Source organism: Nematocida homosporus (assembly GCF_024244095.1).
Source record: "Nematocida homosporus strain JUm1504 chromosome Unknown 4562, whole genome shotgun sequence".
NCBI lineage: Eukaryota > Fungi > Microsporidia > Nematocida > Nematocida homosporus.
Genome location: NW_026250689.1, coordinates 1 through 27,557, shown reverse-complemented (window position 1 = coordinate 27,557; position 27,557 = coordinate 1). Strand labels below are relative to the sequence as shown.

Here is a 27,557-nt window from a genome sequence, read left to right as displayed (position 1 = left end):
CCAATACCAACCAACCCAATACATACTGATTTATCATATATCTTATTTATTATCTCATTGCTTATCTCAATACTTATCTCTCTACTTACTACTTACTACTTACTACTATCTTAACTCTCTACTTACTACTATCTCACTGCCAATTCAATACTATCTCAGCCCTCTACTTACTACTATCTCACTACCAACCCAATACTTAACTCTTTACTATCTTAACTCTTTACTTACTACTATCTTAACTCAATACTTAACTTACTACCAACTCAACCCAATACCAACCCAATACCATCCTCATATCCAACCACTCACCAATATGTAATGTAACCCAATGTAACCCAATATTAAGTTGAGATAAGATAGGCTTAAATCAATATCTAATCTAATCAAAATCAAAACACAACCAAAACACCACCCCATCTAATCTAATCTAAATCAAAACATAACTTATCCTAATTTATTCGCACTGTAAGAGATCAGCTTCACCACCATCTAAAATAGAGATAACTCCCATTCTAAACTCAGCCCCACATAAATTAGCCAAATCACGGTTTGAACCATCAAACATATAAACGGGAACCTTACCAGCTAAGGAAGCATAGTACTCCAACTGCATCTTCTTAAGAATTGGGTAGTTTTTAGTGAGTACAATGTACTTACATGATTCACTAATTAAAGAACTAATTGTCTGTCTAAATCCTACGTAATACTTACCAGTCTTAATAACTAAAGGTAATTGGGCTGCTACTGTATTAGTATTAGTCTTAACTTTCTTACTCATACTAGGGAGATAAAAAAAATAGAATAATATGACTAAATCTTATGGCGAAATAGAACGTATCTTTATATCTAAGTTGATTAGAGTTGGTGGAGTAGAGTTGGATTGTTATAGACATAATAATGGAGTAATTGTTGTTTTAAGTACAGTTGATAATTTAAGGAAGCTTAAAGAAGTATCTTTAGGGGAGATAAGGAAGAGTTATCGGATTATTGAAATGGGGTTGGATTTAGAGTTAGAGAAGAGTTTGGATTTAGAGAAGAGTTTGGCTAAGTTTCCTAAGGAGTACTTGGTTGGGTTGATGCTTTTGAAGGAGTAGATGGGGTGGAGTTAGTATTGGGTGGGGTGGAGTGGAGTGGAGTTTGAGTTGAGTGGAGTTAGAAGAATTAGTTTGGTATTCAGTCTACAATGCTCTTAGCTAGTGAAGTATTTGGTTACTTTAGTTGAATTTTAGACGTTGTACACGTCATAATCAACTATGACGTTTTATTCAATAAATCTGAAGAGTGTCTAATTGGTTTTGATTGAGAATGACGGGTTGCCTCTTAGTAACACGATAAGCATAGAATATAATTGGTTTTAATTGTGTTAGTCTGTCTCTTCTAATAAATTGTCAGAGATTGAGTTATTATAATTGTTGTGAATTTTTCCAAATATTTCAATCCAATCCCTACTAATATTGTAAATAGTATGCTTTCTGATTTTCTTTTGGGAATTTCACTTAGTGTTTGTTTATTATCTTGTAAATCTAGATCTACATCAGTCTATTAGAATGTTAATTAGTAGACCGGTGGAGAACGAATCTATTTAAGAGAAGTAGTGTATTTAGATATGTTTAGGATACAGATATACCAGGACGCAATAGTAAGATAAGCAATGTAGTCTGATTTTATTAGGGTAGGATTGGGTTATGTGCCGACGAGCCAGAGTACCTGATACGTCACCTAATACAAACACTGACTTGTTTAAGAGTCAAGGATTGTACTATCTACAACCATCAAATAGACAAGAAAGTTAAACCTATCTAGATATCCACTCAGATATAATGATGATCATATGTGTTTTTATCTAGATAAGTTCATTATTGCTAATAAAAGCCTTTGATTAACTACTAATACAACTTGATTCAACTTTATTCAATCTAACTCAACTCAACTCAACACTAATACCAACTCAATACTAACTCAACTAAATAGACAACTAGTCTTCTTATATTTCAATAAAGACACTCTACAGTATCTAAATCATTTAAGAACACAATGAGAATCTAAATGATTATCTAATGGAGTGTTTTGATTTTAAAGTAAGTTAAGATGAAGTTAAGATGAAGTTGAGATTAAGATAAGGCAAATGTTATCTAAATCTAACCCAATACTAGCAAGAGAGTACGCAATTTTTTAATGTCATTTGCTTCTCTGTCAGATCGTACTAAGATAGCTATTCTAGCCGATGAAGCAACTATTACTGGATTTAAGCTTACGGGGATAAATGGATCGGAATGGAGTACTCAATCAACTTATGGAGTGTTTAACTATTTACATCCAATTTATGAGGATACAGATGAAGATGAATTACAAACTAAGTTTAAAATGCTAATGGAAAGAAAAGAGATAGCGATTGTTTTGTTGGGAAGAAAAGCCAAAGAGATTCTTAAGGAAGAGATAGCTAAGAAAATAGATATGTTTCCTTTGATTTTAGAAATACCTGAAAAGTCAGCTGAACCTTCAGCCGCCGAGATAGCCCTCATGACTAGATTAAGAGAATTAACTGGCAGTAAGTAGTTCAGATTGAGTTGGTTTGAGTTGGTATTGAGTTAGATTGAGTTAGATTGAGTTAACTAGTTAATAGAGATAGGTGTTTAGTTAAATAATTAGTTAAGTAATACAAGTAGTTAAGTTGATATTCTGTTATTATGTTATTATATTATTGTTAAGTTTGTATTAAGTTTGTATTAAGTTGTTATCAAATTAAGTATTAAGTTGCTATCATGTTGGTCTTAAGTTTGTATTAAGTTAATCTTAAGTTAATCACACGTGTAATTTAGATTAAAGAGGTTTAAGTTGAATGGGTGCTTATTTTAACGTTATCTAGTAATTGAAAACCATCTTTATTCGTTATGATTAACATTCAGTTGGTGTCCTGGTTTAGGACTTGGTGAATGTGTGCGTGTTTTGGACAAGTTAGTTAAGTAAGTAGTTGAGTAAGTAGTTAAGTAAGTAGTTGCACTGTTAGTTAAGTCGGCTCTTATCAAGATTATCGATAGGAATATCAAGGATGCTTTGAATACCGTTCTCATCAAGACGAGTTAGTAAGTCTGGATTAGGATGGATAGGGTTAGGGTGGATAGGGTTAGGATGAGTGCTGGTTTGGTCGGGAGGAGGAATAATGGCTGGATTGGGGGTAGTGGTGGGTGTAGGAGGAGTAGGAGTAGATGAAATAAGAGGATTAGATGGTGTTTCTGATCGGGTATGTAGGGGTTTAATGAGTTGGGTAAGGATAGAGTCATTAGGATCGGAGATTTCAGCTAGGGCAAGGACTTCTTGACTGGGGAAGTAGTAGTAATCGCCTAGTTGTTGAATGATCCATTCAAGTACGAGAATACGTCGTTCTTTTTCATCTGGAGATAAGGATTTAGTTTGTTTGAGACGGCGGATTTGAACGGCACATTTACGTTCTAGTTGACGATTGGATAATTCTTGTCTTTTGATCTTCTTTTCTGCTGCTCTTAAGTCACTTGTAGTGTTATCTAGAATTTTAGTTAGTTCGCCAATTCTAGTGGTTAATTCTAAGACTTTTACTCGTTGTAATCTTTCTAATTCTAAGACTTCTGTAATCTTTTGGTCTTTAGCATGCAACTCTTGCACTAACAAGTCATGAGTATCCATTAAAAATTAAAAAGGCCCATCTCTTCTACTTCTCTTCCTTATCTATTTCCTTATCTATTTCCTTATCTTATTTCCTTATCTTACTTATAAGTCTTAGAAATATTCATGGGTTATTTGTGTGTGGGAGATAATTTAGATAAAATGACTGTTGCTTGGGTTAGTAGTGATAACTGGGTTAAGTAAGAGTAGGTAAGAGTAGGGTAGGTAAGGGTAGTGCTGTCATACGATCACTAGCTAATACTAAGACAATACTAAGACAATACTAACACAATCAACCTGATTAATGGTAAGTTACTTACTAATAGCTATCAATTGATATTGCTACTAGCATGTGACTTTAATATAACCTGAATGCTCTAACCAATTTAGTTTTGCAGACCTACGATATACTTTGATATGACGTCATCCTTACACCATATTTATTGAATAAATGGCATCTGCACTTAACTCAAGGCATGTCTTTAATAGAGTATGTACTGGTTAAGATGGAGTTGAGTTGGTATTGAGTTGGGTTAGTTAATGATTGCTTTTATTAAGATATGGCAAATTGGGGTGGGGGAGATGTTTCTGATGCCTCGGCAAGGTCGTTGATAAGTTGTCTGAGGGATGTTATGCTGTCGGTTGAGTTGGATTTAGACGGGTTTCGATTGGATTGGCAAAGGGAGAGTCCAACTGAGCCGTCCTCGTTTGGCTCGGCAGAAGTATCGGTGATTTGAAGTGTAAAAAGAGGAATTAAGGTGGGGTGGGCAGCTAGTAGTCGAGCTTCAATATCTAGGGCATCCTTATGGACATATTGGGAAAGTGGGCAGAGTAGTGAAATGCACTGGACCGCATGGTGGTAGTTATAGCCAAAGATAAGATAGGATATGAAAACATCAAAGGAAAAGGTTACAGCTAAGGCAGTGGGTTGAATGTTGGGGTTGGGGTTGGAGTTGTTGTTTGGTATATATCCAGTAAGATCAGCGACAACAACACTTGAGGGCGGGCCTGGAGGGTCCGTTTCTTTGAAAGGCTTAGTACTAATAAATAGCAACTTGCAAGTTGGGACTGGTTTATCTTTCTGAGTCAGGGGTGGTAGATATAGAACTGCATTGGAGTATGGAAGAACCAGTCTAATACTATAATTGTTCTGCCAGTTCATATTGGTAAGAAAGTCGATCTTATCGAGTGTAGGAGAATAGAGGCCTAAAATAATCAGTGGCAGGCGGGATAATAAGGGCCAAATAACCTGCTGAATAGTTGCGGTAAGATAGCAAATATACAATGTAATAGAGTATGTTAATTGTTCGGCAGTTGGGAAATAACCTTGTATCGCCTGTTCTAGCTGCTCAATTTCATATAGGGAAGGGTTTGTGATTAAGCCGGTCGTTTTCTGGAATGGAGATATACTAATCACAAGTGATGGACTCTCATTATCCGTTGGATAAAAATCAACCAGAGATAAGAGTTTGCCTAAGATAGGAAGACTGTAGATTACATCAGGAGTTAGAATAATAATATGGGTGACATGGAATTTGAATAGGCTGAAATTAGATAGCACACTGTGTAATTCTCTTAAAGAATCTCTAGTCCAGTTTTTAGATAACCGAACCATATATTTCTTTTGAGGGTTATAACTAACCAGTTCAAACCTATTGGCAACCATAGTACTTGTTGACAAATATAAGTTGGTTCGGAAACATTCCATTTCTGTCTTGTTGCTTCTATTAGACTTCCGCAACAGAATCTCATAAAGGCACTTAATCTCATTACTTAAAATAGACTCGAGTATATCATCATCGTTCTCCACAGCATTCCAACGATCTTCATCTTCACCATACAAACCAGACATGCACTGATTTCTACTTTGATTGTCATTTCCATTTACAACCCACTCACCATCCCTATCCCTATCCCCTTCATCAACATCATCTTCTTCTTCATCTTCATCATCTTCATCACTAACAACAACATCATCGCCAACACTACTACTATCATCAACAACAACAACTTCTTCTTCTACTTCACCAACAAAAACAGTATCGCCAGCACTACTATTATCATCAACAACAACAACATCATCGTCAACACTACTACTATCATCAACAACAACAACTTCTGCTTCACCAACAACAACAGCATCATCATCACTAACAACCACAATAACATCCTCATCGCCAACAACAGCAACATCATCATCATCACCAACAACATCATCTCCTATGAGTGCATCCATTGACTCATCCGCCATTATTAGCCCACTTGCTTGGAAAGTTTGAGTTTCCTCGGGGTTTGATATTGAGTTGGTTTTGGGTCCAGGCAGATCAATAAAGGTATCCGGAGTAGTATTATTTAGACTATTATGCCCGGCAGGCTTCGGCGGCTTTAAATTAGGTTTATTTTGGACGGGCATTAACTTGATCTGGTTTACTACATCTTCCAACTCATTCATTTCAGACATATGTTCTGGCTCCATTTGTCTAGTCTCTAAAGAATGATTGAGATTCTTGAGGCCATCTAACAATCTCTGTATCTCTTTTTGCCAAGCTTGTAAATAATCCGGCCGGCTTGTTAGTTTTGAGACTAATTCAGGTATTTGCTTAACTATCTCTTCTTTTTGAATACCAATAAACTTCAACTCATTCAGTTTTGTTTGGGCCGCTTGCAAACTAATCGATATCTGTTCGTTTTGCCGGGCTAGCTCATCACATAAAGCACGTGTTTCTATCTCCTCTGTAACCCATTGAGTAATTGTTTCTGTATTAGCTCGGTGCAACTTCCACAAGACCTCTACCACCCGTTTAGATAAGTCACGTTGTTGCATAAACTTCTCATAAACACAATGTCTTGTACCCCAACAACCCATCACCAATCCAACACAACCCAAGACAACAATCCGATAAATCCACAAACAGCGGCTAAAACTTCCAACCATTCACCAACCACTATCTTTTTATTCTATTTATACTCTACTTTTTGATATACGTCATCTTAACTTAACTCAACTTAATACTCAACTCAACTTAATACTCAACTCAACTTAATACCATCACTAGTACCTTTATTAGTTCTATATAACTGTCCTATTGAGTTGGTATAGTATAGTGTGATGTAGTATAGTATAAGTTAGTGTAGTATAGTATAAGTTAGTGTAGTATAGTGTAGTATAGTGTAGTATAGGTAGTGAGCAAGTTAATCATGTAGTAAGTGACTAGTACTTGTTTGTCAACTTAACCCAACCTAAACTTAACACAATACTAATCTAATCTAAACTCAACCCAATACCAAACTCAATACTACTCAACACCAAACACAATCTAATCTAATCTAAACTCAACCCACCCCACCTAATCAAAACCCAACCCCACCTAATCTAATCTAAACTAATAAGTAACCTTTATTCGCTTATCGGTACGACTTCTGGTATCTCGCACGAGCACCAGGTCCTCCCGCCTTCTTTGGCTCCTTACGCCTTGAATCGGCCACCAACATAAACCGGTCGTACTTAGCAATCACTGCCTTAAGCTCACTTTGCACTTGCTCATCAATAAACTTACCATAAAAGGCTAATAAACCCTTAGCAATAGATTGTCTAATAGCGTACATTCTAGTGACGTCACCACCACCACGTACTGATACTTTAAAGGCTAAGTTCTCATAATACTTCCGGTCTAATAACATAAAGACTTCCATAACTTTAGATCGCAACATTTGTGGCTGCATTAAAGCAAAAGGCCTATTATTAACGATTACTTCGTGCTTATCTGACTTAGTACAGATACATTGGGCAATGGCTCTTTTTTTAGATCCTTTAGCAACTACACTAGCAATACTCATGACGGGGGGAGTAAAAAATTAAAAAATAAGCATATCTAAGCCGAGTAGATAGATATTAGAGGATAAAGTAGGAGTAGTATTTAAGTTAAATAGATGTATAGTTTGGAAATAAAGTAAAGATAAAGATTACCTAAAAAGGAAATAATTGCGTTCTTATAATTGTGAAATTTAAAATTACCATATCGGGTAATTTTTGGAAAATTAACTATGACATTATAATTGGTTTTTTTATTTTAGCCACCCAGGGAGATGAAACATAATCACGCATTATCTACTGGACATTTTAGAAAGACTTCTTTGCGTTATAAGACTTGGTTTAAACAACCGATTCAAAAGCGAATTAGACGGGAGCGAAGATTGGAAAAGGCAAAAAAGATAGCACCTATGAATGTTGAGCAATTAAGACCGGTTGTACGTTGTAATTCACGTCGTTATAATATCAAGGAGAGATTAGGACGTGGTTTTTCTTTTGCGGAAGTGTCTGCTGCTGGTTTAACGGCTACTCAGGCTAGAGAGTTAGGTATTGCTGTTGATGGCCGGCGGTACAGTTACTCTGAGGAGGGAGTAGCACGTAATGTAGCTCGGATTAAGGAGTACTTAAGTAAGACGACTGTGTTTGCTTCAATGAAGGAGGCTCGTGAATCTGGTATGGAGCAACATCGTGGAGTTATTATGCCGGCTGTTCGGGCTAAGCCAGTGATTGAGTTTGTGCCGCGTAGTGAGGTAGTGGCGGAAGCAACTGCTTGTGCTACTATGAATGCCTTGCGTAATGAGTGTATTTCTCGACGGGCCTCTAAGGAGAAGTCAGGATTGCTCCGAGAGTTCCCCATGACGAAGAAGTAAGACCTTGCGTATCTTAATCACTATCAATAAATCGTATTGGGTTATTTTGAGTTAAGTATTGAGTTGAGTTAGTATTAGGTAGGTTGATGTGAGTATTAGGTAGGTTTATGTAAGTATTGAGTTGGTATTAGCTAAGTAGGTACTAAGTTAAGTTTATGTAAGTATTGAGTTAAGTATGTAGTAAGTTAAGTTTATGTAAGTATTAGTTAAGTATGTACTAAGTTAAGTTTATGTAAGTAAGTAGTAAGTTGAGTTTATGTAAGTATTAAGTGTTGCACGCCAATCTTGTAACTCGCCGAACTTGAAACTTCAAAACTATTTGCCGAAAGCGAAGCTCGTCATATTCCATTATAACCTGCTATTCAGGACCATAGACATGCTTGCCCTCTTTTACAGTCGATGCTATTGGAGAACAGATAAGATATAAAGGTTTGACATATACTCCTTGTAAATATTGAGTTATTTGTGTGGTCTCTGCTACAGCTAGTGTTGCTCTTAACATATCCAGCCCAACCACTAATCCAATACCAATCCAATACGACCACTACTAACCCAACCCAAAGATCTACCTGATGTTTTGCCAGCTAATTACGCCTTGCAACTTTAATAGAGTCAATCTGATTCAACCAATTTAGTTTTACATATCTACCCTACAATTCAATATGACGTCATCCACACACAACCATATTTATTTAACAAATCACATCGATACTCGTCTCAAGAAATGTCTTTAATAGAGTCGGTGTTGGCCAATGAACCCTATCCAACTCATGGTCATGGGAATACTAAAATGCCATCGGACACCTCTAATGAAGTGCCTAAGAGCTTGCCATCCTATTGGGTTGAAGGTATTCAGTAAGGCCTGTAACATAAACCTTTGCGGGGCTGTTAGACGGTCGTTTGCATTTTGGAAGGTTAGTATTAATAGCTAGGCATTCACAAAACGGGAGATCTTTGCCTTTCGCGGTCCTGGCTCTGCAAATCAACATTGTTGAATGATGACTCCAAAGAAGGGCAAGTTATATACGGCAAAATGATAAGAATCTCAAGAGGTTCCTTCATAGCATTCAACTTTGAGTTTTCGAACAGTGTTAAGAGCTGGGTTAGGACTAATAAACCAGCAGGGCCGCGAGGATTCGATATCTCAACACTTTCCGCATTGAGTATGATTTTACTGAACTTCTTTAAGACATCTAGTAACTTCATCAGTTCACTTTCTTCCCAATCAAGGTTCAGACAAACCCAATCTTTATCTTGCAACGCAATGCCAGATAGTCCATACTCTCTGGGTTGATTAGCTTCGTTGATATCAAACATTCTCCAAACAGGAGTGGATCTGAATCCATAGTTGCTTCTGCTACTTATAAACTTCCAGAGAAGCTTTTCTTGCTCTGAGTCTAACTTAGTATACAACCCTGTTGATCCAACTCGGATAGTTGAATTATATCGTCATCAGAAGACGATGTAGAATCTTGATAAACAAATTCACTAGTGAGTGAAGTTTACCGTCCATGCCTGCTTCGTTAGTTTGGGGATTGCTTGATTAAGCTCTTGAATTAGAGGGTTCGGGATCTGTGGGCTTCTGTTTACTTTCACTTTCACTTTTGACTTCCGTGTTTTTAGATGTACCATCAAGTTGAGCTAGCGTTTTTTCAATTATCGTAGATATGATGTCGGGGCTTTTGAGTTTATCATTTATCAATACTTGATCTATCACTGAATCCACAACTTGAGTTATATTGTCCCGGTCTAACGTATTAATATTAGGTCTTATTTTGATTAGTTCTGTTACCATGATCGTAACGAATCGGCGTTTTAATTCATGGGAATCGCATAAGGCGCCTATTGCGATTAGATCAATTTCAATTCTGCTTATTTTTGGATTGGGGAATTGATTTTGTGGGCCCGTTAAGTCACTCGTAATTTGCTGTATTGGTTCTATCATCATTGCTAGCTTACCTATGCTCTCCCTTCGCGATTTCTCTGGCATCTGGATATTCTCGCATTTAGATAACCATTGTTCCATTTGTTGGATAGCTATATTAAGACTTTCCTGTATTAATTCTTCTTTAACTAGTTCAGATATCACCTTAATCTTCTTCTGTTTGAACATATCCTCTAATTTGTCAAGGCCGCTGGGATTGCTTTGGATTGACTCCAAGCCCGTATAAAGCTGTTGTTCTTGTTCCATGAGGCCCTGTTGGCCCAGCTTTATTCGATCTATTCGCATTGCTCGTTTATTCTTTAAGTCTTTCAGCTCGTTTATTGCATTGGTTATCTCATCATAAACCGATGCTAGTTGACTATCTATATATAACATGTCTTCTTTAGATGGACCAAACAACCCCATCTCATCTAAATCCTCACCAGCACTACACCAGACACAACACAAACCAATAACCAAGCAAACTACTTGATAAACATTCAAAGAGTATTCATTTAACCTTTTGTTCATTTTACAATTTGCTATCTCACATTTTATTTATAATCTATACTATATCAATATCAAAAATATTCTAGTCTTAGCCAAGCAAATTCTCTAAATTAGTAGAATATCAAAAAGACTTACTTTCTAAGTATGTCTATTCAATACCAACTGTGGTGTTTGTACGATTCCCTACACATCTTTAATGAGATTCTCAACTCATTTCTACTTTTAGACGAGTAAGTACATATAATGTAGATATTTATTCCTTACTACTTTAGATAAGCTAAGATATTCCAAAACCAACTCAATCTTGTTATCACTTGTTTCAGGGTATAAATATACGACGAAGATTGATAAGGGACTTTCTCAGACTTCCAGGAGATACATGAAGGATTCGCACAGAACTATATCAGGTCTAGAAACGACTCAGACTCGCATACCAACTCAATACTAACCCAATTTGTCTTTCGTTGAGTATATTTGGATGAGAGGTCCTATACCTCCGCTGGGGCACAACAGTAGGTATTAGTTAAGTTTATGTGCGTGTTAAGTAAGCACTAAGTTAAGTTAAGTAAGTACTAAGTTAAGTTTATGTGTGTATTAAGTAAGTACTAAGTTATATAAATGGTAAGACAAATTAGCTTAACTTAACTCAATCTAAGTAGTTGAGTAAGAACGGGTAGTAAACTAAACCAGCTAATAAAGAAGAGACCTACATAATTACGGCCTAACTTAACTTAATCCTAACTTAATACTCTATTAAAGATAGTACTTGAGATAAGTCTGGGTACCATTTATTGAGTATGTATTGGGTGAGTTGAAATAAAATGACGTCATATTAAGTTAGTATTAGTTTAGTATGTAGTGAGTACTACTAAGTTAGTATGTAGTGAGTACTAAGTAGTGAGTAAGTAGGTCATAAACCAACTCAACGTAATACTTATCTTATCTTAATAAAGTGTTAATGAGTATGCTTTTATTGGGTTATACGCACTAATGAGTGATAGACAACTATCACTTGTTTTCATGCTCAGTAGAGATAGGTAGATATAAGTGGACTACTTAAGAGTCAGTGATTTACGGGCTAGAACATCCCGGCCAAAGAACTTACAGGAAATCAACCGAATGTCAATGATAACTCTCTTCTGAGTAGATAGAGTTTGTAAGGCAGGTAGTTTAAAAAGGACTTCTGTATCACAAGGACCAGGAGTAAATGGTGGTGAGTTAGCTAGAGGTACACCATTTACTTCAACTACAACTGCCCAGTCGTAAGTCTGAGGTACTCGACATAAGGGAGCATGAACTGGTAAACAAGTTGTATGTCGTAATAGAACAGGAGCCTTCTCCAACTCAACCGGATTAAGTTCAGGACAGAGATCTGTTTCCAGTAAAGAAAGATCACCAAAATCTATCTCTTCCCGGCGCAATCTCTTATGCACAGGCGCCTTATACCCCGTCTGACTACCTTCTTTCGTAATAACCACCCGAAGATTAGGATTAAGACTACCAGTAATGTACTCTTCCTTAGTAATGGGACCTTCAACAGTCGTATACAAATCAATAGCTGTAATTTTAGCCTTAAACATACTTTGATCTACTCTTTGATCAGCAGCTGATTTAACTAACTCTTCTTTTTTACCTTCAAAACAATTGATAAACGTATCAGTAAATGAAATATCAGGATACTGCATCTCCCAATACTTCACATCAGGTACAGATTGAACTACAGCTCTTTCTAAATCGTACCCTAAATAGTAAATCTCCTTCTGTTTCAATACTAAACTAATCATCCGAATAGCTTTAGCCCCTTTTAACAAGATATCCTGAGCATACCCAATATCATCCTGATGTAAACTAGCTAAGACTTGTTCATTACGTAAACATAACATACTAAATCCAATAACTACTCCCATCCTCTCCTCATTACTACTTAAAGGAATAGTACATTCACTCACTAGAATACTTACTAAGTGCTTAAGATTACTACTAGGCGTCCGCCACTTATACTCACTCAGTTCAAAACAGTCTTCAGCCAGCCATTCCACTAATGTATTCAAGGTAAAACACTTCTTGACTCCTTTCATGCGCTGGTAAAGTCTTTCAGTACTCCGATACTCTAAACCCACCGCCGCATAGTTAAAGGATATCTTCCAAATAGCCGAAACTACTCGGGGCAGAATTACGCCTAGTAAGACCAAATAAACAGCCAACATAAACCCAGCTGAACTCTTCTTCATTGCCCAAGCCGGAATAGCCACTACATGACTTTCCTTCTTCTCACCTTCCCCAAAGTTATCCCAATTCTCCCGCAACTTAGCATCACTTAGGGTCTGGTGGGCCCGAATGACTTCCTGTAAGACTTCTTTACTCTTACGTCTATCTCTGACTTTAAACTTCGTCTCCCGCAGTTTCTCGCGATAAGCCTTCTCAATACCAGCTGCTCCCACTGCCTTAGCTACTCCCAGGACCTTATACGGATCAAAAGTCCCACTACGACCATACTCCCTAACTATGATATTTCGCAAAGGTAAAACTAACAAACAACAAGCACTCCAAAAGATAATCTGCCACCAATTGAGTCCCCGACTACGTTTAACTCCTCTCTGACACTCACTACAACCACAGATAAGAGATTTTATCTCTTTCTTGCTAAAAGCCCGGGAATAAGTCCCAAGGACTATAGGAACTAATAAACCAACTGCTAGAAGGGAAGAAGAGACCCCACTACTATCGTACTCGTACTTACTATGCATAATTAGACCAAGTAAATTAAATAATTTATAGATGTCAGAAACACTCAAGAAGTCATTTGGCCAACATCTATTAAAGAATCCAGGTATCGTATCAGTTTTAGTAGATAAAGCCCGAATTAGACCTTCAGATACAGTTTTAGAGATAGGACCAGGAAGTGGAAATTTAACACTTAAATTATTAGAAAGATCTAAAAGAGTAGTAGCTATCGAAACGGATAAAAAGATAGCAAGTGATTTACTTAAACGGGTGGGACAAAGACGGCAAAAATTACAGTTGGTGATTGGTGATGCAATTGAAGTTGATTTTCCGGAATTTGATTTATGTGTGGCCAATACGCCCTATCAGATAAGCAGTCCTTTGACTTTTAAGTTGTTAAAATGTCGGTTTAGAGCGGCTGTTCTAATGTTTCAACGTGAATTTGCTTTACGTTTATGTGCTTCGGTAGGAGATTCTTATTACTGTCGCTTATCTGTTTCTGTGCAGATAAGGGCTAATGTGCAACATGTTATGAAAGTATCTAAGAAGAGTTTTAGGCCGCCTCCTAAGGTAGAGTCAAGTATTGTCCGGATTGAGCCTAAACGGGAACAGCCTAATATAGACTTGAATGAATTTGATGGACTAGTTAAGATCTGTTTTAGCCGGAAGAACAAAACAATCGGATCAATCTTTAAGCAGAATGCTATTCGTAATCTCTTATTCAAACGTAGTTCTACTACTACTGCTAATTTACTAGTCAGTCCAACTGAAGATATGGAAGTAGAACTACTAGAAGAACCAGAATTACCAGAAGAAGAGTCCAAACTAACTCCTGAACAAGAAAATGCCCTAACTCAAGCCCTAACCAGCAGTCAACTAGAGAAAGAACGAGCGGCTAAAATGACTCCTGAAGACTTTCTCTTCCTACTTATCAAGTTCAAAGAGAATGGCATATCTTTTGCCGCCTAATTAAATCAAGCATTACTTTACTTATCTTATCTTATCTTTACTTATCTTATCTTATCTTTACTTATCTTATCTTATCTTTACTGTAGTACTGTCATACGGCCACTACTCAACTCAATACTAACTCAATACTAAACTAATACTAACTTAATATGACGTCATCTTATTCCAACACACCCTTATTTATCTAATAAATGGTACCAGCATTTATATCAAGGAATGTCTTTAATAGAGTTAAGTATTATGTTGGTATTCGGTTGGTATACTTACTTATCTTTACTACTCAATTCAATACTTAACTTAACTTAACTTAGTCCATTTATTAACACCATCCAATACTCAACTTATACTTAACTTAACTCAATACTCAACTTATACTCTACTCAATACTAAACTTTACTCAACTCAATACTCAACTCAATGCTAAACTTAACTCTACTCAATCTAAACCCAACCCAATACTTAACTCTACTCAATACCCAACCCCACTCAATACCATACCATACCATACTTAACTCAATACTCAACTTATACTTAACTTATACCCAACTTAACTCTACTCTACTCAATACTTAACATCAACTTAACTCAACTCAACTCTACTCTACCCAATACCATACCACCCAATACATCACACCACCCAATACCAACTCAACCCCACTTAATACTTAATTCAGAAGAATCCTCCGATCAACTCAACCTAAAATTTCAGTATAGTCTTCAACCCAATGAACCAACTAAATCCAACTATTAACCAAGTCTAAATATTTACTTATCTACCTCTTATCAACATAATACAATCTTAACTACTATTTTAACTTTTATTTTTTAGCCCTGTAATGGTTAACTATCCCAAAACAAGAAGAACTCATTGCCAAAGCTGTAATAAGCATGTAGTGCATAAAGTATCTCTATATAAGAAGAGTAAAGAAAGACCTTTAGCTCAAGGGGCTAGAAGGTATAAGCGTAAACAGAAAGGTTTTGGAGGTCAAACTAAGCCTATTCTACACCGAAAGGCTAAGACTACTAAGAAAGTAGTTCTGAAGATGGAATGTTCTACTTGCAAGCGTAAGCAGTGCAAAGTCTTTAAGAGGGCTAAACACGTTGAAATTGGTGCCCAGAAGAAGGCTAAGGGTGAAGCTCTTAACTACTAATGATAATAAATGAGTTAGTCTTTAGATTAGATTGTGTTGGTGTTTTGATTAGATATGGGTTGTGTTGGTGTTTTGATTAGATAGTCTTGGTGTTTTGTTGTGTTTTGATTAGATTAGATATGGGTTGTTATTGTATTGTGTATGTATATGTAAGCAACTTATCTTATCTTAACTTAACTCAATACCACATCATACCACACCATACTTAACCCAATACCAGACTCAACACCACATCATACTCAACATCATACTTAACATAACTCAATACCACACCACACCACACCATACTCAACTTAACTCAATCCAATGTGATATAGGAGGGAGTGATGGATGGGGGATGAATTTTTCACCGGTGGTTGTGGGTGGCGAAAGGGTGGAATATCCTTTGGAATGGATGTATGGAGAGTTGATGGTTTCGGCTGAAAGTGTGTTTCAATTAGTGCGGGGGATAAAGGATCCGGAACATGATTATAGTTTAGAAGAATTACGGGTGGTTGAGTTGGAAAGAGTAGTAGTTGATGGTTTAGAGGTGAAAATTGGGATTGTACCAACTATTCCTCATTGTTCAATGGTTGGTTTGATTGGATTAAGTATTCTCTTTAAGTTAAGTCGGATTCTTAACAGTCGGTACTTAGTGAAAGTTCAGATAGAACCGGGTACACATATGCTAGAAGAAGAAGTTAATAAGCAGTTATTGGATATAGAAAGGACTTTCTCAGCCTTTATTAATCCGGCTATTCAAGCGACTTTATTAGAGTTAATTAGTGCGAGTTAAGATGGCATCAATTTATTAAATGGTATTAGGATTGAACTGGATTTAAATTTGGTTGGGTTTGTTTTAAGATTAAGTTAAGTTTGGGTTGTGTTTTGTTTTGATTTGATTTGATTGAGTTAAGATAAGATTGAGTTAAGTTTGGGTTAGATTGAGTTAAGTTGTGTTATGTGAAGCTATGTGAAGTTAAGAAGGTAGATATAGATAAGTAAGTAGACAAGTAAGTATATAAACACCAACTAACATAATACTTAACTCAATCTAATCAAAACCCAACACAATCTAATCTTATCTTAAGTGAATTGGTAGTTATTTGCGGGAGTTGTACCGGATGAATGAATAGCGGCGGTTCTTGAATAGGAAGTAGAACGGGATGAGAAGAAGACATAGGAAAAGGATAAGAATTAGACCATCATAAATGATGGAGTTGTATGTGTGATTGGAGTTAATAGTTGGGAAGAGTGAACTTTGGTGGGGAAGAGGTGTGATTTGATTGGGAATTGATTGGAAGAAGGTTTTGAGTGCTTGGGATGTATAGTTGGTTCTTTCAATAAGTTGGGAGATGTACCCGGCTGTGTAGGCAGCAGAAAGACTTGTGCCTTCTTCTTGGCGGTAATGAGGAGTTGTACTGGTGGTTGTTGAGGAATTAGTTTGAGTTTGACCAACTGTAACTAAACCTGGTGAGTAAGCATCAGTACAAGTACCTTGGTTAGACCAACTAGATACTTGGTAAGTATCGGTTAAACTACTAACTGTTAAGGCATAAGCCGACCGACCAGGACTAAATTGGCAAGAATTACTACTATCATTACCAGCTGCAGCTACTACATGAACATTCCGATCAAAGAAGTGTTTAAGAGCTCCATCCAAAATATCCGAAACTTCACCAGAGAAGGGTAAGAGTACAACTGAAACCCAAGGAACTACTTCACTAGCAACTCTTTCTAACCCCCAAAGAATATCACTTAAGTATCCCAAAGACCGATCAAAGACCGGATAAACATAAACTTGAGCTTCTTTCCCTAATCCCGTTGTCTGACCAGCCGCCGCCGTAACAACCGAAACCACATGTGCATCCAATGGCAAGTTCCTACCTAGTACTTTCTTCACTCGTACTCTTCCTTCTATTTCCGGATGGTTAAACACTCCATTAGTATCCAGCACATGAATACTAACTCCACTACCAGTCTCTAAACTAGCAGCATAAACATACATATCTCGGTACCACTTAAACCAAAAAGACTTCCGCACCAAGTAACTATTCCGTACGTACTTACTAACTACTCTATTCCACCAACCACTACCCAACCAACTAGACTCAGCCATTCTACTGACATAGAAGTTATCAGGAATACCTTTCTGTAAGTAACTACTCCGATACTTCTTATCCGGTTCTATCCCCACCACCTCCACTCCTAATTCAAGCATAACCTTCTGCCACCGATTTAACTCACCCCCACAAATACTGATCCCCCGCATTATCCGGTCATAAACATAAACCAACCGACCACCATTACTCTGTACCTTTCTTCTCACCTCCTCAACTTTCAACCCATCCATCCGACTCCCCACTTCTATCACCCAACACCCCCGCCGTTCACCATCTCTATCTCTATTTCTACTACTATTTCTACTACTACTATTTCTATTACTACTATCTCTATTACCATTTCTATTAGTAGTATTGCCACCAGTTAGTTGAGTAGTATTCCTACTTGTCTTACCATTACTTACTTGATTACTACCATCTCTAATACTATTAACATTACTATTACTATCTCTAGTATTAATATTACCATTACCTACTTGAATACTACTATCTCTACTACTACTACCATTACTATCTCTAGTACTACTACCAGCACCATTACTATCTCTAACATTAATACTACCATTACCCACTTGAACACCAATATCTCTAGTAGTACTATCTCTACCAGTACCATTACCATTACCAGTACCAGTACTATCTCTAATACCATTAACATTACCAGTACCCACTTGATTACTAGCTAAGGTACTAGATACATTATTACCCACCTGAATACTACTATCTCGACTATCACCACCACTCACACCACCACCACTCCTATCATAATGAATGATTTTCTTAATACCCTTATCGCTTAAAATTACCGTTATCTCATCCCCAAAGAATCTAACTGCTATAACACTACTGACATAAAGCAACCAAGACTTCCTCATGCCATCAACACCGCTACTTGTTTTAAAGAGACTGATCATTTATTGGCTTATTTCCTTGACGTGTTTCTTCTCCTCCTGGAAGAACGACTTAAGAATCCTTCCTTCTACACACTTAGCACAAATACTACCACCATGCACTCGGTTAACAGTCCTTTGAGACTTAGTCTGTCGGGCAAAGTCTACTGGTCTCATAGGAAGAATACCTTGTAATCTTTCCTTGCAATCTCCACACTTTTGATAACTACCAGCCTTCTTCTGTTTAACATGAATTAACTTTCCTTTTTTGTTCTTCACTAACTTCATAATATTACTTGGTGTAACATAAGGATTGTATCCTGCTCTAACTACTCTTTCAGCCATTTACAAGGCCTAAAAAATATAAAAATATACATTGAGTTAGTATTGGCTTATTATTTAGATAGTAGTTGGTGAAGGAGATAAGATTTAGATGGATAGTTGTGATTGTTAAAAAATAAGATAGACTTAGGGGTTAAGGTTGTTTTTTGTTTCAAAATTATCTTATCTTTAGGTTAGTAGATTAAAATATATAATTGATATTAGAATTGGTGTTGAGTTGGTTTGGGATGGGGTTGGTGTTGGGTTGGGTTGGTGTTGGGTTTAGGTTAGGTTAGGGTGGTGTTTAGATTAGATTAGTAGTAAGTTGAGTTTAGATTATATTAGATTAGTAGTAAGTTGAGTTGAGATTATATTAGTAGTAAGTTGGGTTGAGATTAGTAGTAAGTTGAGATTATATTAGTAGTAAGTTGAGATTGTGTTGATTTGAAGTATAGAGTTGATTTGAAGTGGTGGTGGGTTTAGTAGAATAGGATATTAGGGTGTTCTATTGGGTTAGTGCGTAGTCAGTAGTTATGTTCTGGGCTGGTAGATCTTGGAATAGATCTAAGATTTAGTATAGGATTTGGGTTTAGATAAACTAATAGATACGGCTGATACAGAAAGATCAGTGGTTGACTCTGGGTTCGTTTTACTCACGAGCTTAGACTGTCTTCGCAATAACCTACTCTATCCACTACTAAATACTAACTAAATACTAACTCAAGCTAAGCTAATAAATCTGTTGGTATTGGGTTTGTACCCGTATCGTAAGACGTATCGTAATACGTATGTAATATATAAATAGATAGATCAAGTATGGTGTGGTTGCCTTCTAAGTTAGAATAAGTCGTGTTTATGGGGTGAGTATTGAGTTAGAAGAGTAGTTAAGTGAATTGGTGGGATTGCTTTTATGAAGTACTTGATGGAACAGTGGCGGGTGGAGAAGGAGTTAGTTGAGGTAGTGGGATTAGAGTTGTTTCAAGAATTAGAGTTGGTTGAAAGAGTTGGAGATAAGTGGCAACTAATCTATACGTACAGTAGTACATTAGCCGTTCTGCTTTGGATTAGTACTGAATGCTTATACGATAAACTCGGACTGAATGATAATGAATGTGCCCATAAAACCCAACTGTATCTAGAAGAGATGCATAAATACAATCGGATCAAAGACACGGCAGAAGAAATCATTGGATTACTAGCCGATCGAGCTGGAGTTAGTTTGGCCGAAATGAGACAGAAGTACGCTATAGAGGCAGTCGATGGAGAAGAAGAGGAGGAGATTGGATTAAGATAAATAGGATTGAGGTGGTGTAGACTAGAAGGTAACGGATGTATCCGCTTTGGTCCAGTGGCTAGGATCTCGCCCTCTCACGGCGATGGCCGGGGTTCGATTCCCCGAAGCGGAAATCCTTTTTGCAATTTTAGCTGGCTTGTTGCTATCAATGTTCGTATACGATGAATTAACTGCACTAGACTTACTTGATGTCAATTTGGTGAACTTAGATGCTATGACAGCCTCTTTTTCCTTGGAGTTCTATACGAGCTACTTTGAATCGCATAATCAGCACTGTATGGCTGTTAAGACAGATGGTAGTGTGGTGGGATATCTCTTTGGGTCGACGGGTAAGTATATGAAGAGTGAGACTAAGTATGCACATGTAACGGCTTTAAGTATTGCGCCAACAGTAAGGAAGTGTTGTTTAGGCAGTGGGTTAATGGAGTTGTTTGAAAGGAATGCCAGTGAGGAAGAATCGGTGTTTATTGATCTGTTTGTGCGCTGTTCTAATAAGAGTGCAATTGCTTTCTATACCAAACACGGGTATGGGGTGCATAAGCAAGTGCCTGGGTACTATATTGAACCGGCTGAAGATGGTTATGATATGAGGAAGTATCTTAAAGGGCAAGTTGAGGTGGGTTGAGGTGGGTTGATAATAAAGATTAAGTTTGGAATGGATTTATTTGAAGATAGGCTGATAGCTACATGTTGGGCTGGGTTAAGTGGTTGCGGTAGTGGTAGATGGCGTAGGTGTTGGAGGATTAGTGGTGGTTGTGGTGGTAGTGGTTGGGCCAGGTGGAGGAGGAGTAGTGGTAGTATCTGAGCTAGCTGGTGGAGGAGTAGTGGTAGTATCTGGGGTAGCTGACGGAGGAGGCTTGGTAGTATCTGAACTGGGTGGTGGAGGAGTAGTAGTATCTGAACTGGGTGGTGGAGGAGTAGTGGTAGTATCTGAGCTGGGTGGTGGAGTATTGATACTTGGGTTTGAGTCGTTAGCTTCAGGGGGGTTTTTAATAAGGTCATTGATGATAGTGGCATTTATAATATGATTAATTACCTCTTCGTTTAGCTCAAGCGTGGTGGGTCGAATGATTTTGAAGATAAACATGGGATCAGCACGGGAGTCCTGTTTGCGATGGGCGAAAATCAAAAGAAGAACACCAACACCCAGAGTAATGAGACTAGCGAATAAACATACCTTGTGGTAAAAAGGCCCTTTGGCCTGGATAAGGACTTTGAGCTGCTCGAGTTTGGTGGTGTACTTGGTAATGCTAATACCAAAGGAAACCCATAAGGCGGCAGTGATTAACAAGTAAGCAAGGACAAAGGGCAGAACACACAACAGTTGCCAAAAGATAGATCCTTGTCGAGAGAGAGCGCGGGCTAGGCCAATAAGAATGGTTGTAAGAAGAACCAAGGTTAGTGACAGACCAAAAAGACATCTTTGGCCGAAACTTCGGGACTCTTTAAAGATACTATCGTTGAGGCATGTATGGATGGCATAAATACTGGTGACCGCAAAGGAAACCGCCATAGCCGAGAATGATATTTCCTCGCGAATCGTGAACTTGAAGAAGAGCGAAATCACAATGAGCAAGGCCGAAGGAATAAGAGTAACCAGAAAACAAAGGAAAGTTTCCTGGATGGCCAAGACCTCAGGCGCCTCATTAAGTCCGTCAAGCGCATAGGAGAAGATAAAGTTAAGAATGACCGAGTAAAGACACACAATTAAGAAAGTTGAAACTATGATTTCCATCCCAATGCTTTTGTAGTAGACAAGGACAATACAGTTGACGAATGCGAGAGAGGCAACAAAAGCAATAAGTCTAGAGATAAGATTGCTATTCGACCAAACCAAGTTCATAATAATTGATACCACTAAGGCTAAAACAAAGATACCGCATGGCAAGTAGGGAAACAGTTTGTTTTTGGTGTAATATTCAAAGATAGCTAGAATAAAACTACAGATCAACCCGATACCAAGCACAACAATTCCTTTCGTCTTTTCTCTCTCCTTAGGAGTAGATACTGAGTCGCTGGGGGACTTTGTGTCCGTTTTATGAACACTCTCCATTTTAATGATCGTTAGAACGAAGAGCCAATATACCTCTATTTATTTCATTGGCCTATCTAAACGTAGTTGTAAATTGGTGGCTTAAGGCGGCCTTTGATTGGCTGATCTGGTTATGCACAAGGCAAGTCCCATTCATTTCAACTACACTCTACTTCACTATATTACTCATCCAATCCATGTCTTAATTATCTCTAACCAGCTAGCCAGCCAGATACAGCTTGGAAACAAAGCCCCTTCAAGCCATACTCACCCGGACAATTAAGACACCCTGTGCTAGCCCAACCGAATCACTTCAAAACACTGCCCTAATTCCTATCAAGACCCGCAATAAATCTAATTCACGTTGTCATAGACTTGACCATATCTATCATAGTTTGTGATTTTCATCTAACCCCTACCAAACCAGAATCACAGATCCTCATCAGACCAAACAACCCTAAGTACAACACCACTAATGATATAGATACCTAAAACAAGTAGATAAATCACACACATAATACATTCAAATAAATCGGTTATTCCCATTAAGAATGACATCGACCCGACTATCTAACACCAATACTAACACTAACTGTTGGGCCCCAGGGGAGGATAAAGATATCTCGACCAAGCGTACTCCATGAGAGACAAGTTGGGTTAGTATTGTGTTGCTATTATGTTGGTATACGAGTCTGGACAGTTTCTGGATCTGGTATAGTTCTCTGTAAATCCTTCATGTATGCCATAGAGAGTCGTAGAAAGTCCTAGAACATCTTTATCAATCTTCGTCGTACAGTTATGCTCTTATTGAGTTGGATTGCTTAAAGTAGTAAGGAATCAATATCTAAGTTATTTACCCAAGCACTTACTCGTTTTAAAGTAGAGATATCTCGAGATCCTCTTTAAGATGCGTGGTTGATACAAACACACATACGTATAAAGAAACTATTCAACGTTTATTAACAAGTTACAACAGATTGTGTTTGTTTATAAACAAACATAACCATTAAACAAAGCAAATCAGTACTAATTGTTTGTAAATATCATCATCTAACCCAATATTCTCTTAAAACTCACAGGCCAAAAAGGCTGCCAAGACTAGCCCAATTAGTGGTCAGTCTCTTATGCCAAAGCCAGCTGAGTGTTTAGCCAAGCCTATTGGCTTCTTTTCTTATTTGTCTCTCCTCTTATCCCCGAGAATGATAAACGTTTACATTCCGATCGGACTTCTGCTACTAGTTATTATATTAACAGTTCTGATTCTTTACTACCGCCGGCGGAATAACTCAATTGATTTTAACAACAAACTTGAAGATATGCACTGGCGTGGCATTCATACAGCCCCAGCCATTACCAAGCCCCAAAAGTTGTGCTGCTGATCCCCACTTAGTTGTAATAAACTCGTATTTAGATCACTTATTTAGAACATTTCTCTTATTCAACTTAATCTAATCTAAATCAACTCAACTCAAACCAAACACAAACCCAGGCTAAATAAACATTGGCTGTTTTCGCTAAAAAATGGACATGCAACTCAAACTACTCTCTTACGGATGCTCTGTACTTGATAAGAATGAGTGTGGTGAATGGTGGTGGGATGGCGCCCCTGTTCTTAGCACAGAGCATCAGATCAAAATCTACTATAATGGAAGTCGCATTCCTTTTTCAGAACAAACTGGAGAGTTTAACATCCATCTTGATTCACAACAAGATCTTAAAATGGGTATCCTTGAGATATCTATTTTTGTGAAAGGTCTTTTCTCCAATGATTTGATTGGTTATGCCTTTAAAAGAATTGAAGAATTCACTAGCAATACTAAAGAGCCCGTTTACTATCTTAAGATCCTTCCCAATCGAGATCCGATCTCAGGCTGGCTCTGCTGCCGTGAATGCAAAAAGCCCGGGTTTAAGCCACCTAGTATGGCCATGTTTTTAGCCATTTCCGCGCGAGTGAAGAAAAGTACTTTGGTGCCCTATAAGGCCAATGCCTACACTGTTTCGATTGCCAAGTTTCTTACTGGGGAAGAAGTAACTGGCCAGCTCTTAACTCTTAAAGAGATATATATCTTTCTGTTTCGTGACATTCGCGACCTTTCAGAACTTATCTATAGCGGCCGTGAGTTACTGGGGTACTACAAGTACATGGACAATCTAGATTTCAAAAAACTACCACCCTATCCTTACTTGGAACAGAAGCCAATGCTTTGGGAGCGACTGAAAAGACAGCTATTCCGTCCGGATGAACTTGATCCAGATAAACGTTCAATTTATGCCAAGTATCTACTGGACGTACTGCCAACTAGTCCCTATGCCTGGCATGTGGAGTCAGAGGAGTTTTATCTCCATCATTTGAAAAACTACCGTTATGCCATTGCACCGTACGGTCAAGCCTTTCTAAGTGTGCATGCTATGCTCAATGTTATTCAAAAGAAGATAGCCAAATGCATCTGTAGTCCCTGTAAAAACAAAACAATCGGAGCTGAAGCCAAGTTCTTCCATGCTTTTACAGGCATTCCGTATCATGATATTTTACACGACGATAGTAAATATCTGGAATACGTTATGTTTGTGGAGAAAGAGACCCAAACACTCTACATCACTTTCAAGGGCACCATGTATAGTCGCGAGGCCTTGATTGATGTAGATTGTAAATATCACAAGTACAAAAATGGCCTCTACCACAAAGGTATCTTCCAGGAGTCCCAGCAGTTCTTTAACAACAAACGAGCAGCTATTCTAGCCCATATGCAGACCTACCAGCTAACTAAAATCCGAACAGTCGGCCAATCACTAGGAGCCGCCTTAGCTACACTTGTTTGCATGTTTATGAAAGAATCAACTGAGTTCACAGCCTATCAAACCAGTAGTATTGGCTACTCGCCGCCGCCCGTTGTCAATAAACCCTCTATCTTCAAAAAGTGGGATACAGATGATTGGGACAATTCAATTTCCAGTGTTGTTTACGGCAATGACATTGTGCCCACGCTTTGTCTCGGCAAGATCTTTGAACTACGCCTTTTGATCACCCATCTTTACACTATCAGCATTCATAGATATAAAAACAAAACGGTCTACCTGCGCCAGATCCTCAAACGGATCAAGAAAACCGGCAAGTCTAAACTACTCATTCCCGGTCGGATTTACAAAATCAGGCACACCAGAACCTCACCAGGTGTTTTTCTGGTCAAAAGAACGCACTGGTCCGAGTACAGTGCCATCCGTCTCTCCTCCAAAGCCATTATTCATCATACACCCGGAGTGATGCTCAATGCCCTCAAAAAGTCGCTCAAGTACTTCTATGGACACAACAATCCCGAGGAGGATCTTACTGCATTCAGCGATGCCGGCTAATACTCTCATCATTCGGCTACTCATCAGTCCAGTCGTTCAATAAAGCCAGTTGTTAAGTTAGTATTAGATTGAGTTGAGTTGAGTTGAGTTGAGTTGAGTTGAGTTGAGTTAGATTGGATTAGGATTAGGATTTGTGTATAGTGAGATTGGCATTAGAATGGCGTAGAGTGTGTAGAATCAATGCAGTATAACTCTTGATTCACCAACACCCTGACAATGAGATATCTACTAAGTGCATATTAACTCTACCAACTCAATAGTTATTTCCTTCTATGATCCTTTCCAAGTACAAAGATCTAGCACCGTATATTCTAACACCAACTCAATACTAACCCGTCTTTATTTAGGCACACTAACTACTAGCCATTATTTATCTTATTGCAATTACCAATCTTTACTCTATCTACTATAAACTTCTGCAAGCCAATTAGTCTATTACCAGTCTCCAAATACTAACCCCTCCTATTCTCATTACAATTCCTATTCAATCCATCATATTTACAAAGTCCCGATGTCTATTTATACCCAGTTAACTAAATGGCCATGCATTTGTTATGTAAACATTTCAAATCTAAACAATCCTACTATCATCTATTTGTTTATAGCCACTGATAAACCAAAACCTGTTTATTACCCCGTCTAATCTTCTACTATCTTCTTTTTGAAACTCTTCCCTACCAGCACCAAACCCACTACTATTACCCTACTATCACCATACTATTACCATATACTATCATCATATACTATCACTACACTACCAAATTAACCCACTACTATCACCATACGATCATCAAATACAATCCCAAATTAACCCACTACTATCACTACACTACCAAATACAATACCAACTAACCCAACACAACCAAATACAATACCAAACTAACTCAATACCAAACACAACCCACCTCAATACTAACTCAATACCACCTCATTTATTACTTCTCTTTACGTCCTACCCAATCAACATCTACTGCTAATGGCAAAGTCACTTCAATCTCAGCTACATTCTGCAGACTCTTCTCAAACAAAAACCCAAACTCAAACTCATCTAAGACCGTCTCAATATCCACATGTCTACTCTCCATAAAAACACAAAACCAGCCTCTTCTTTATACCCCCACACTCTCTCTAGTCAACTGCTTATTTGAGGGCTCGGTGGCGCAAAGGTAGCGCTTTCGACTCCAGATCGAATGGTTGGGAGTTCGAGTCTCTCCCGGGTCACTCTTTTTCTCTTTTTTCTTACAGCCTAGTTATGCAGCTGATTGTCCCGCCTACTAAGTTCAAACAAAGGACTAATAGTGTTAAAACCACTAGACATACAATTTATACCTTTTTACCTATTCGTCTCTTTAAAGAGTTCACAAAGTCATTTAACTTGTTCTTTCTGTTCCTCTGTTGTGTTGTGCTAATTCCTAACTTTACTCCTTTCTCTAGTGTTTCTTACATTGCTTGTGTTGCTATGGTCATTTCTGTTAATATTGTTAAACATGCCTTATCTGAACTAAAAAGATACAGAGCAGATAAGGAAGTAAATAATGAATTATTTCCTGTGATAAGAAAAGGAGTTAGTTTAGATATTAGACGGGCTGATATCAATTTAGGAGAGATTTTGATTGTTAAACCTGGAGTAGTTCTACCCATGGATGTGCTAGTATTAGGAGTGTATACCAGGAGTGGGACACAAAGACATGTTTATATTGAGACGAGTTCATTGGATGGTGAGAATGCTCTGAAGAAGAAGAGGCCTTTACTGGAGTTGGGTCGGTCTGGTGAGTTAGCAGAGGAAGATTTAGAGGTGCTCAGTGGAGTACAGGTAGTGAGGAGAGAAGGAATGGAGGGAGAGTTAGAGGTAAGGTTGAGTAGAGAGGGTGGTAGAGAGGGAGAGTCGGGGGTAGAAGTGCTGGGGTTTAGTGAGGAGAGTATGGTTTGGAAAGGGTGCTCGGTGTATGGAGAGTACGAGGTGGTGGGGA

The 27,557-nt window shown here is 37.9% G+C and overlaps 19 protein-coding genes across 19 annotated transcripts; 9 read left to right on the top strand and 10 right to left on the bottom strand.

Moving 5' to 3' along the window:
• Positions 1–454: 454 nt before the first annotated feature.
• NEHOM01_0021 (large subunit ribosomal protein L30e) lies at positions 455–778 on the bottom strand (the record flags this gene model as incomplete). Its single annotated transcript, XM_051488899.1, has 1 exon — positions 455–778. The coding sequence occupies one exon, from the start codon at positions 776–778 to the stop codon at positions 455–457; it is 324 nt and encodes a 107-aa protein (XP_051344859.1).
• A 1,397-nt stretch (positions 779–2,175) lies between these two features.
• Positions 2,176–2,556, top strand: NEHOM01_0020 (V-type H+-transporting ATPase subunit F; the record flags this gene model as incomplete). The annotated part of the gene is made up of 1 exon (XM_051488898.1): positions 2,176–2,556. One exon carries the CDS (start codon positions 2,176–2,178, stop codon positions 2,554–2,556), a length of 381 nt encoding a protein of 126 aa, XP_051344858.1.
• Positions 2,557–3,003: 447 nt separating this feature from the next.
• NEHOM01_0019 (uncharacterized protein) lies at positions 3,004–3,660 on the bottom strand (the record flags this gene model as incomplete). The annotated part of the gene is made up of 1 exon (XM_051488897.1): positions 3,004–3,660. One exon carries the CDS (start codon positions 3,658–3,660, stop codon positions 3,004–3,006), a length of 657 nt encoding a protein of 218 aa, XP_051344857.1.
• Positions 3,661–4,192: 532 nt separating this feature from the next.
• On the bottom strand, positions 4,193–6,574 carry NEHOM01_0018 (uncharacterized protein; the record flags this gene model as incomplete). Its single annotated transcript, XM_051488896.1, has 1 exon — positions 4,193–6,574. One exon carries the CDS (start codon positions 6,572–6,574, stop codon positions 4,193–4,195), a length of 2,382 nt encoding a protein of 793 aa, XP_051344856.1.
• A 470-nt stretch (positions 6,575–7,044) lies between these two features.
• Positions 7,045–7,476, bottom strand: NEHOM01_0017 (small subunit ribosomal protein S16e; the record flags this gene model as incomplete). The annotated part of the gene is made up of 1 exon (XM_051488895.1): positions 7,045–7,476. The coding sequence occupies one exon, from the start codon at positions 7,474–7,476 to the stop codon at positions 7,045–7,047; it is 432 nt and encodes a 143-aa protein (XP_051344855.1).
• A 249-nt stretch (positions 7,477–7,725) lies between these two features.
• NEHOM01_0016 (large subunit ribosomal protein L13e) lies at positions 7,726–8,319 on the top strand (the record flags this gene model as incomplete). The annotated part of the gene is made up of 1 exon (XM_051488894.1): positions 7,726–8,319. One exon carries the CDS (start codon positions 7,726–7,728, stop codon positions 8,317–8,319), a length of 594 nt encoding a protein of 197 aa, XP_051344854.1.
• Positions 8,320–9,255: 936 nt separating this feature from the next.
• Positions 9,256–9,636, bottom strand: NEHOM01_0015 (uncharacterized protein; the record flags this gene model as incomplete). Its single annotated transcript, XM_051488893.1, has 1 exon — positions 9,256–9,636. One exon carries the CDS (start codon positions 9,634–9,636, stop codon positions 9,256–9,258), a length of 381 nt encoding a protein of 126 aa, XP_051344853.1.
• Positions 9,637–9,862: 226 nt separating this feature from the next.
• On the bottom strand, positions 9,863–10,774 carry NEHOM01_0014 (uncharacterized protein; the record flags this gene model as incomplete). The annotated part of the gene is made up of 1 exon (XM_051488892.1): positions 9,863–10,774. The coding sequence occupies one exon, from the start codon at positions 10,772–10,774 to the stop codon at positions 9,863–9,865; it is 912 nt and encodes a 303-aa protein (XP_051344852.1).
• A 1,031-nt stretch (positions 10,775–11,805) lies between these two features.
• Positions 11,806–13,500, bottom strand: NEHOM01_0013 (translocation protein SEC63; the record flags this gene model as incomplete). Its single annotated transcript, XM_051488891.1, has 1 exon — positions 11,806–13,500. One exon carries the CDS (start codon positions 13,498–13,500, stop codon positions 11,806–11,808), a length of 1,695 nt encoding a protein of 564 aa, XP_051344851.1.
• Positions 13,501–13,531: 31 nt separating this feature from the next.
• NEHOM01_0012 (18S rRNA (adenine1779-N6/adenine1780-N6)-dimethyltransferase) lies at positions 13,532–14,446 on the top strand (the record flags this gene model as incomplete). The annotated part of the gene is made up of 1 exon (XM_051488890.1): positions 13,532–14,446. One exon carries the CDS (start codon positions 13,532–13,534, stop codon positions 14,444–14,446), a length of 915 nt encoding a protein of 304 aa, XP_051344850.1.
• Positions 14,447–15,282: 836 nt separating this feature from the next.
• On the top strand, positions 15,283–15,597 carry NEHOM01_0011 (large subunit ribosomal protein L44e; the record flags this gene model as incomplete). Its single annotated transcript, XM_051488889.1, has 1 exon — positions 15,283–15,597. One exon carries the CDS (start codon positions 15,283–15,285, stop codon positions 15,595–15,597), a length of 315 nt encoding a protein of 104 aa, XP_051344849.1.
• A 337-nt stretch (positions 15,598–15,934) lies between these two features.
• On the top strand, positions 15,935–16,372 carry NEHOM01_0010 (uncharacterized protein; the record flags this gene model as incomplete). The annotated part of the gene is made up of 1 exon (XM_051488888.1): positions 15,935–16,372. The coding sequence occupies one exon, from the start codon at positions 15,935–15,937 to the stop codon at positions 16,370–16,372; it is 438 nt and encodes a 145-aa protein (XP_051344848.1).
• A 306-nt stretch (positions 16,373–16,678) lies between these two features.
• Positions 16,679–18,613, bottom strand: NEHOM01_0009 (uncharacterized protein; the record flags this gene model as incomplete). Its single annotated transcript, XM_051488887.1, has 1 exon — positions 16,679–18,613. The coding sequence occupies one exon, from the start codon at positions 18,611–18,613 to the stop codon at positions 16,679–16,681; it is 1,935 nt and encodes a 644-aa protein (XP_051344847.1).
• NEHOM01_0008 (large subunit ribosomal protein L34e) lies at positions 18,614–18,934 on the bottom strand (the record flags this gene model as incomplete). The annotated part of the gene is made up of 1 exon (XM_051488886.1): positions 18,614–18,934. One exon carries the CDS (start codon positions 18,932–18,934, stop codon positions 18,614–18,616), a length of 321 nt encoding a protein of 106 aa, XP_051344846.1.
• An 898-nt stretch (positions 18,935–19,832) lies between these two features.
• NEHOM01_0007 (uncharacterized protein) lies at positions 19,833–20,204 on the top strand (the record flags this gene model as incomplete). The annotated part of the gene is made up of 1 exon (XM_051488885.1): positions 19,833–20,204. The coding sequence occupies one exon, from the start codon at positions 19,833–19,835 to the stop codon at positions 20,202–20,204; it is 372 nt and encodes a 123-aa protein (XP_051344845.1).
• A 148-nt stretch (positions 20,205–20,352) lies between these two features.
• Positions 20,353–20,829, top strand: NEHOM01_0006 (N-terminal acetyltransferase B complex catalytic subunit; the record flags this gene model as incomplete). Its single annotated transcript, XM_051488884.1, has 1 exon — positions 20,353–20,829. One exon carries the CDS (start codon positions 20,353–20,355, stop codon positions 20,827–20,829), a length of 477 nt encoding a protein of 158 aa, XP_051344844.1.
• Positions 20,830–20,904: 75 nt separating this feature from the next.
• Positions 20,905–22,257, bottom strand: NEHOM01_0005 (uncharacterized protein; the record flags this gene model as incomplete). Its single annotated transcript, XM_051488883.1, has 1 exon — positions 20,905–22,257. One exon carries the CDS (start codon positions 22,255–22,257, stop codon positions 20,905–20,907), a length of 1,353 nt encoding a protein of 450 aa, XP_051344843.1.
• A 1,506-nt stretch (positions 22,258–23,763) lies between these two features.
• NEHOM01_0004 (uncharacterized protein) lies at positions 23,764–25,587 on the top strand (the record flags this gene model as incomplete). Its single annotated transcript, XM_051488882.1, has 1 exon — positions 23,764–25,587. The coding sequence occupies one exon, from the start codon at positions 23,764–23,766 to the stop codon at positions 25,585–25,587; it is 1,824 nt and encodes a 607-aa protein (XP_051344842.1).
• Positions 25,588–26,839: 1,252 nt separating this feature from the next.
• On the top strand, positions 26,840–27,557 carry NEHOM01_0003 (uncharacterized protein; the record flags this gene model as incomplete). Its single annotated transcript, XM_051488881.1, has 1 exon — positions 26,840–27,557. A coding segment is annotated over one exon (718 nt), but the record flags the coding sequence as incomplete, so codon positions are not given.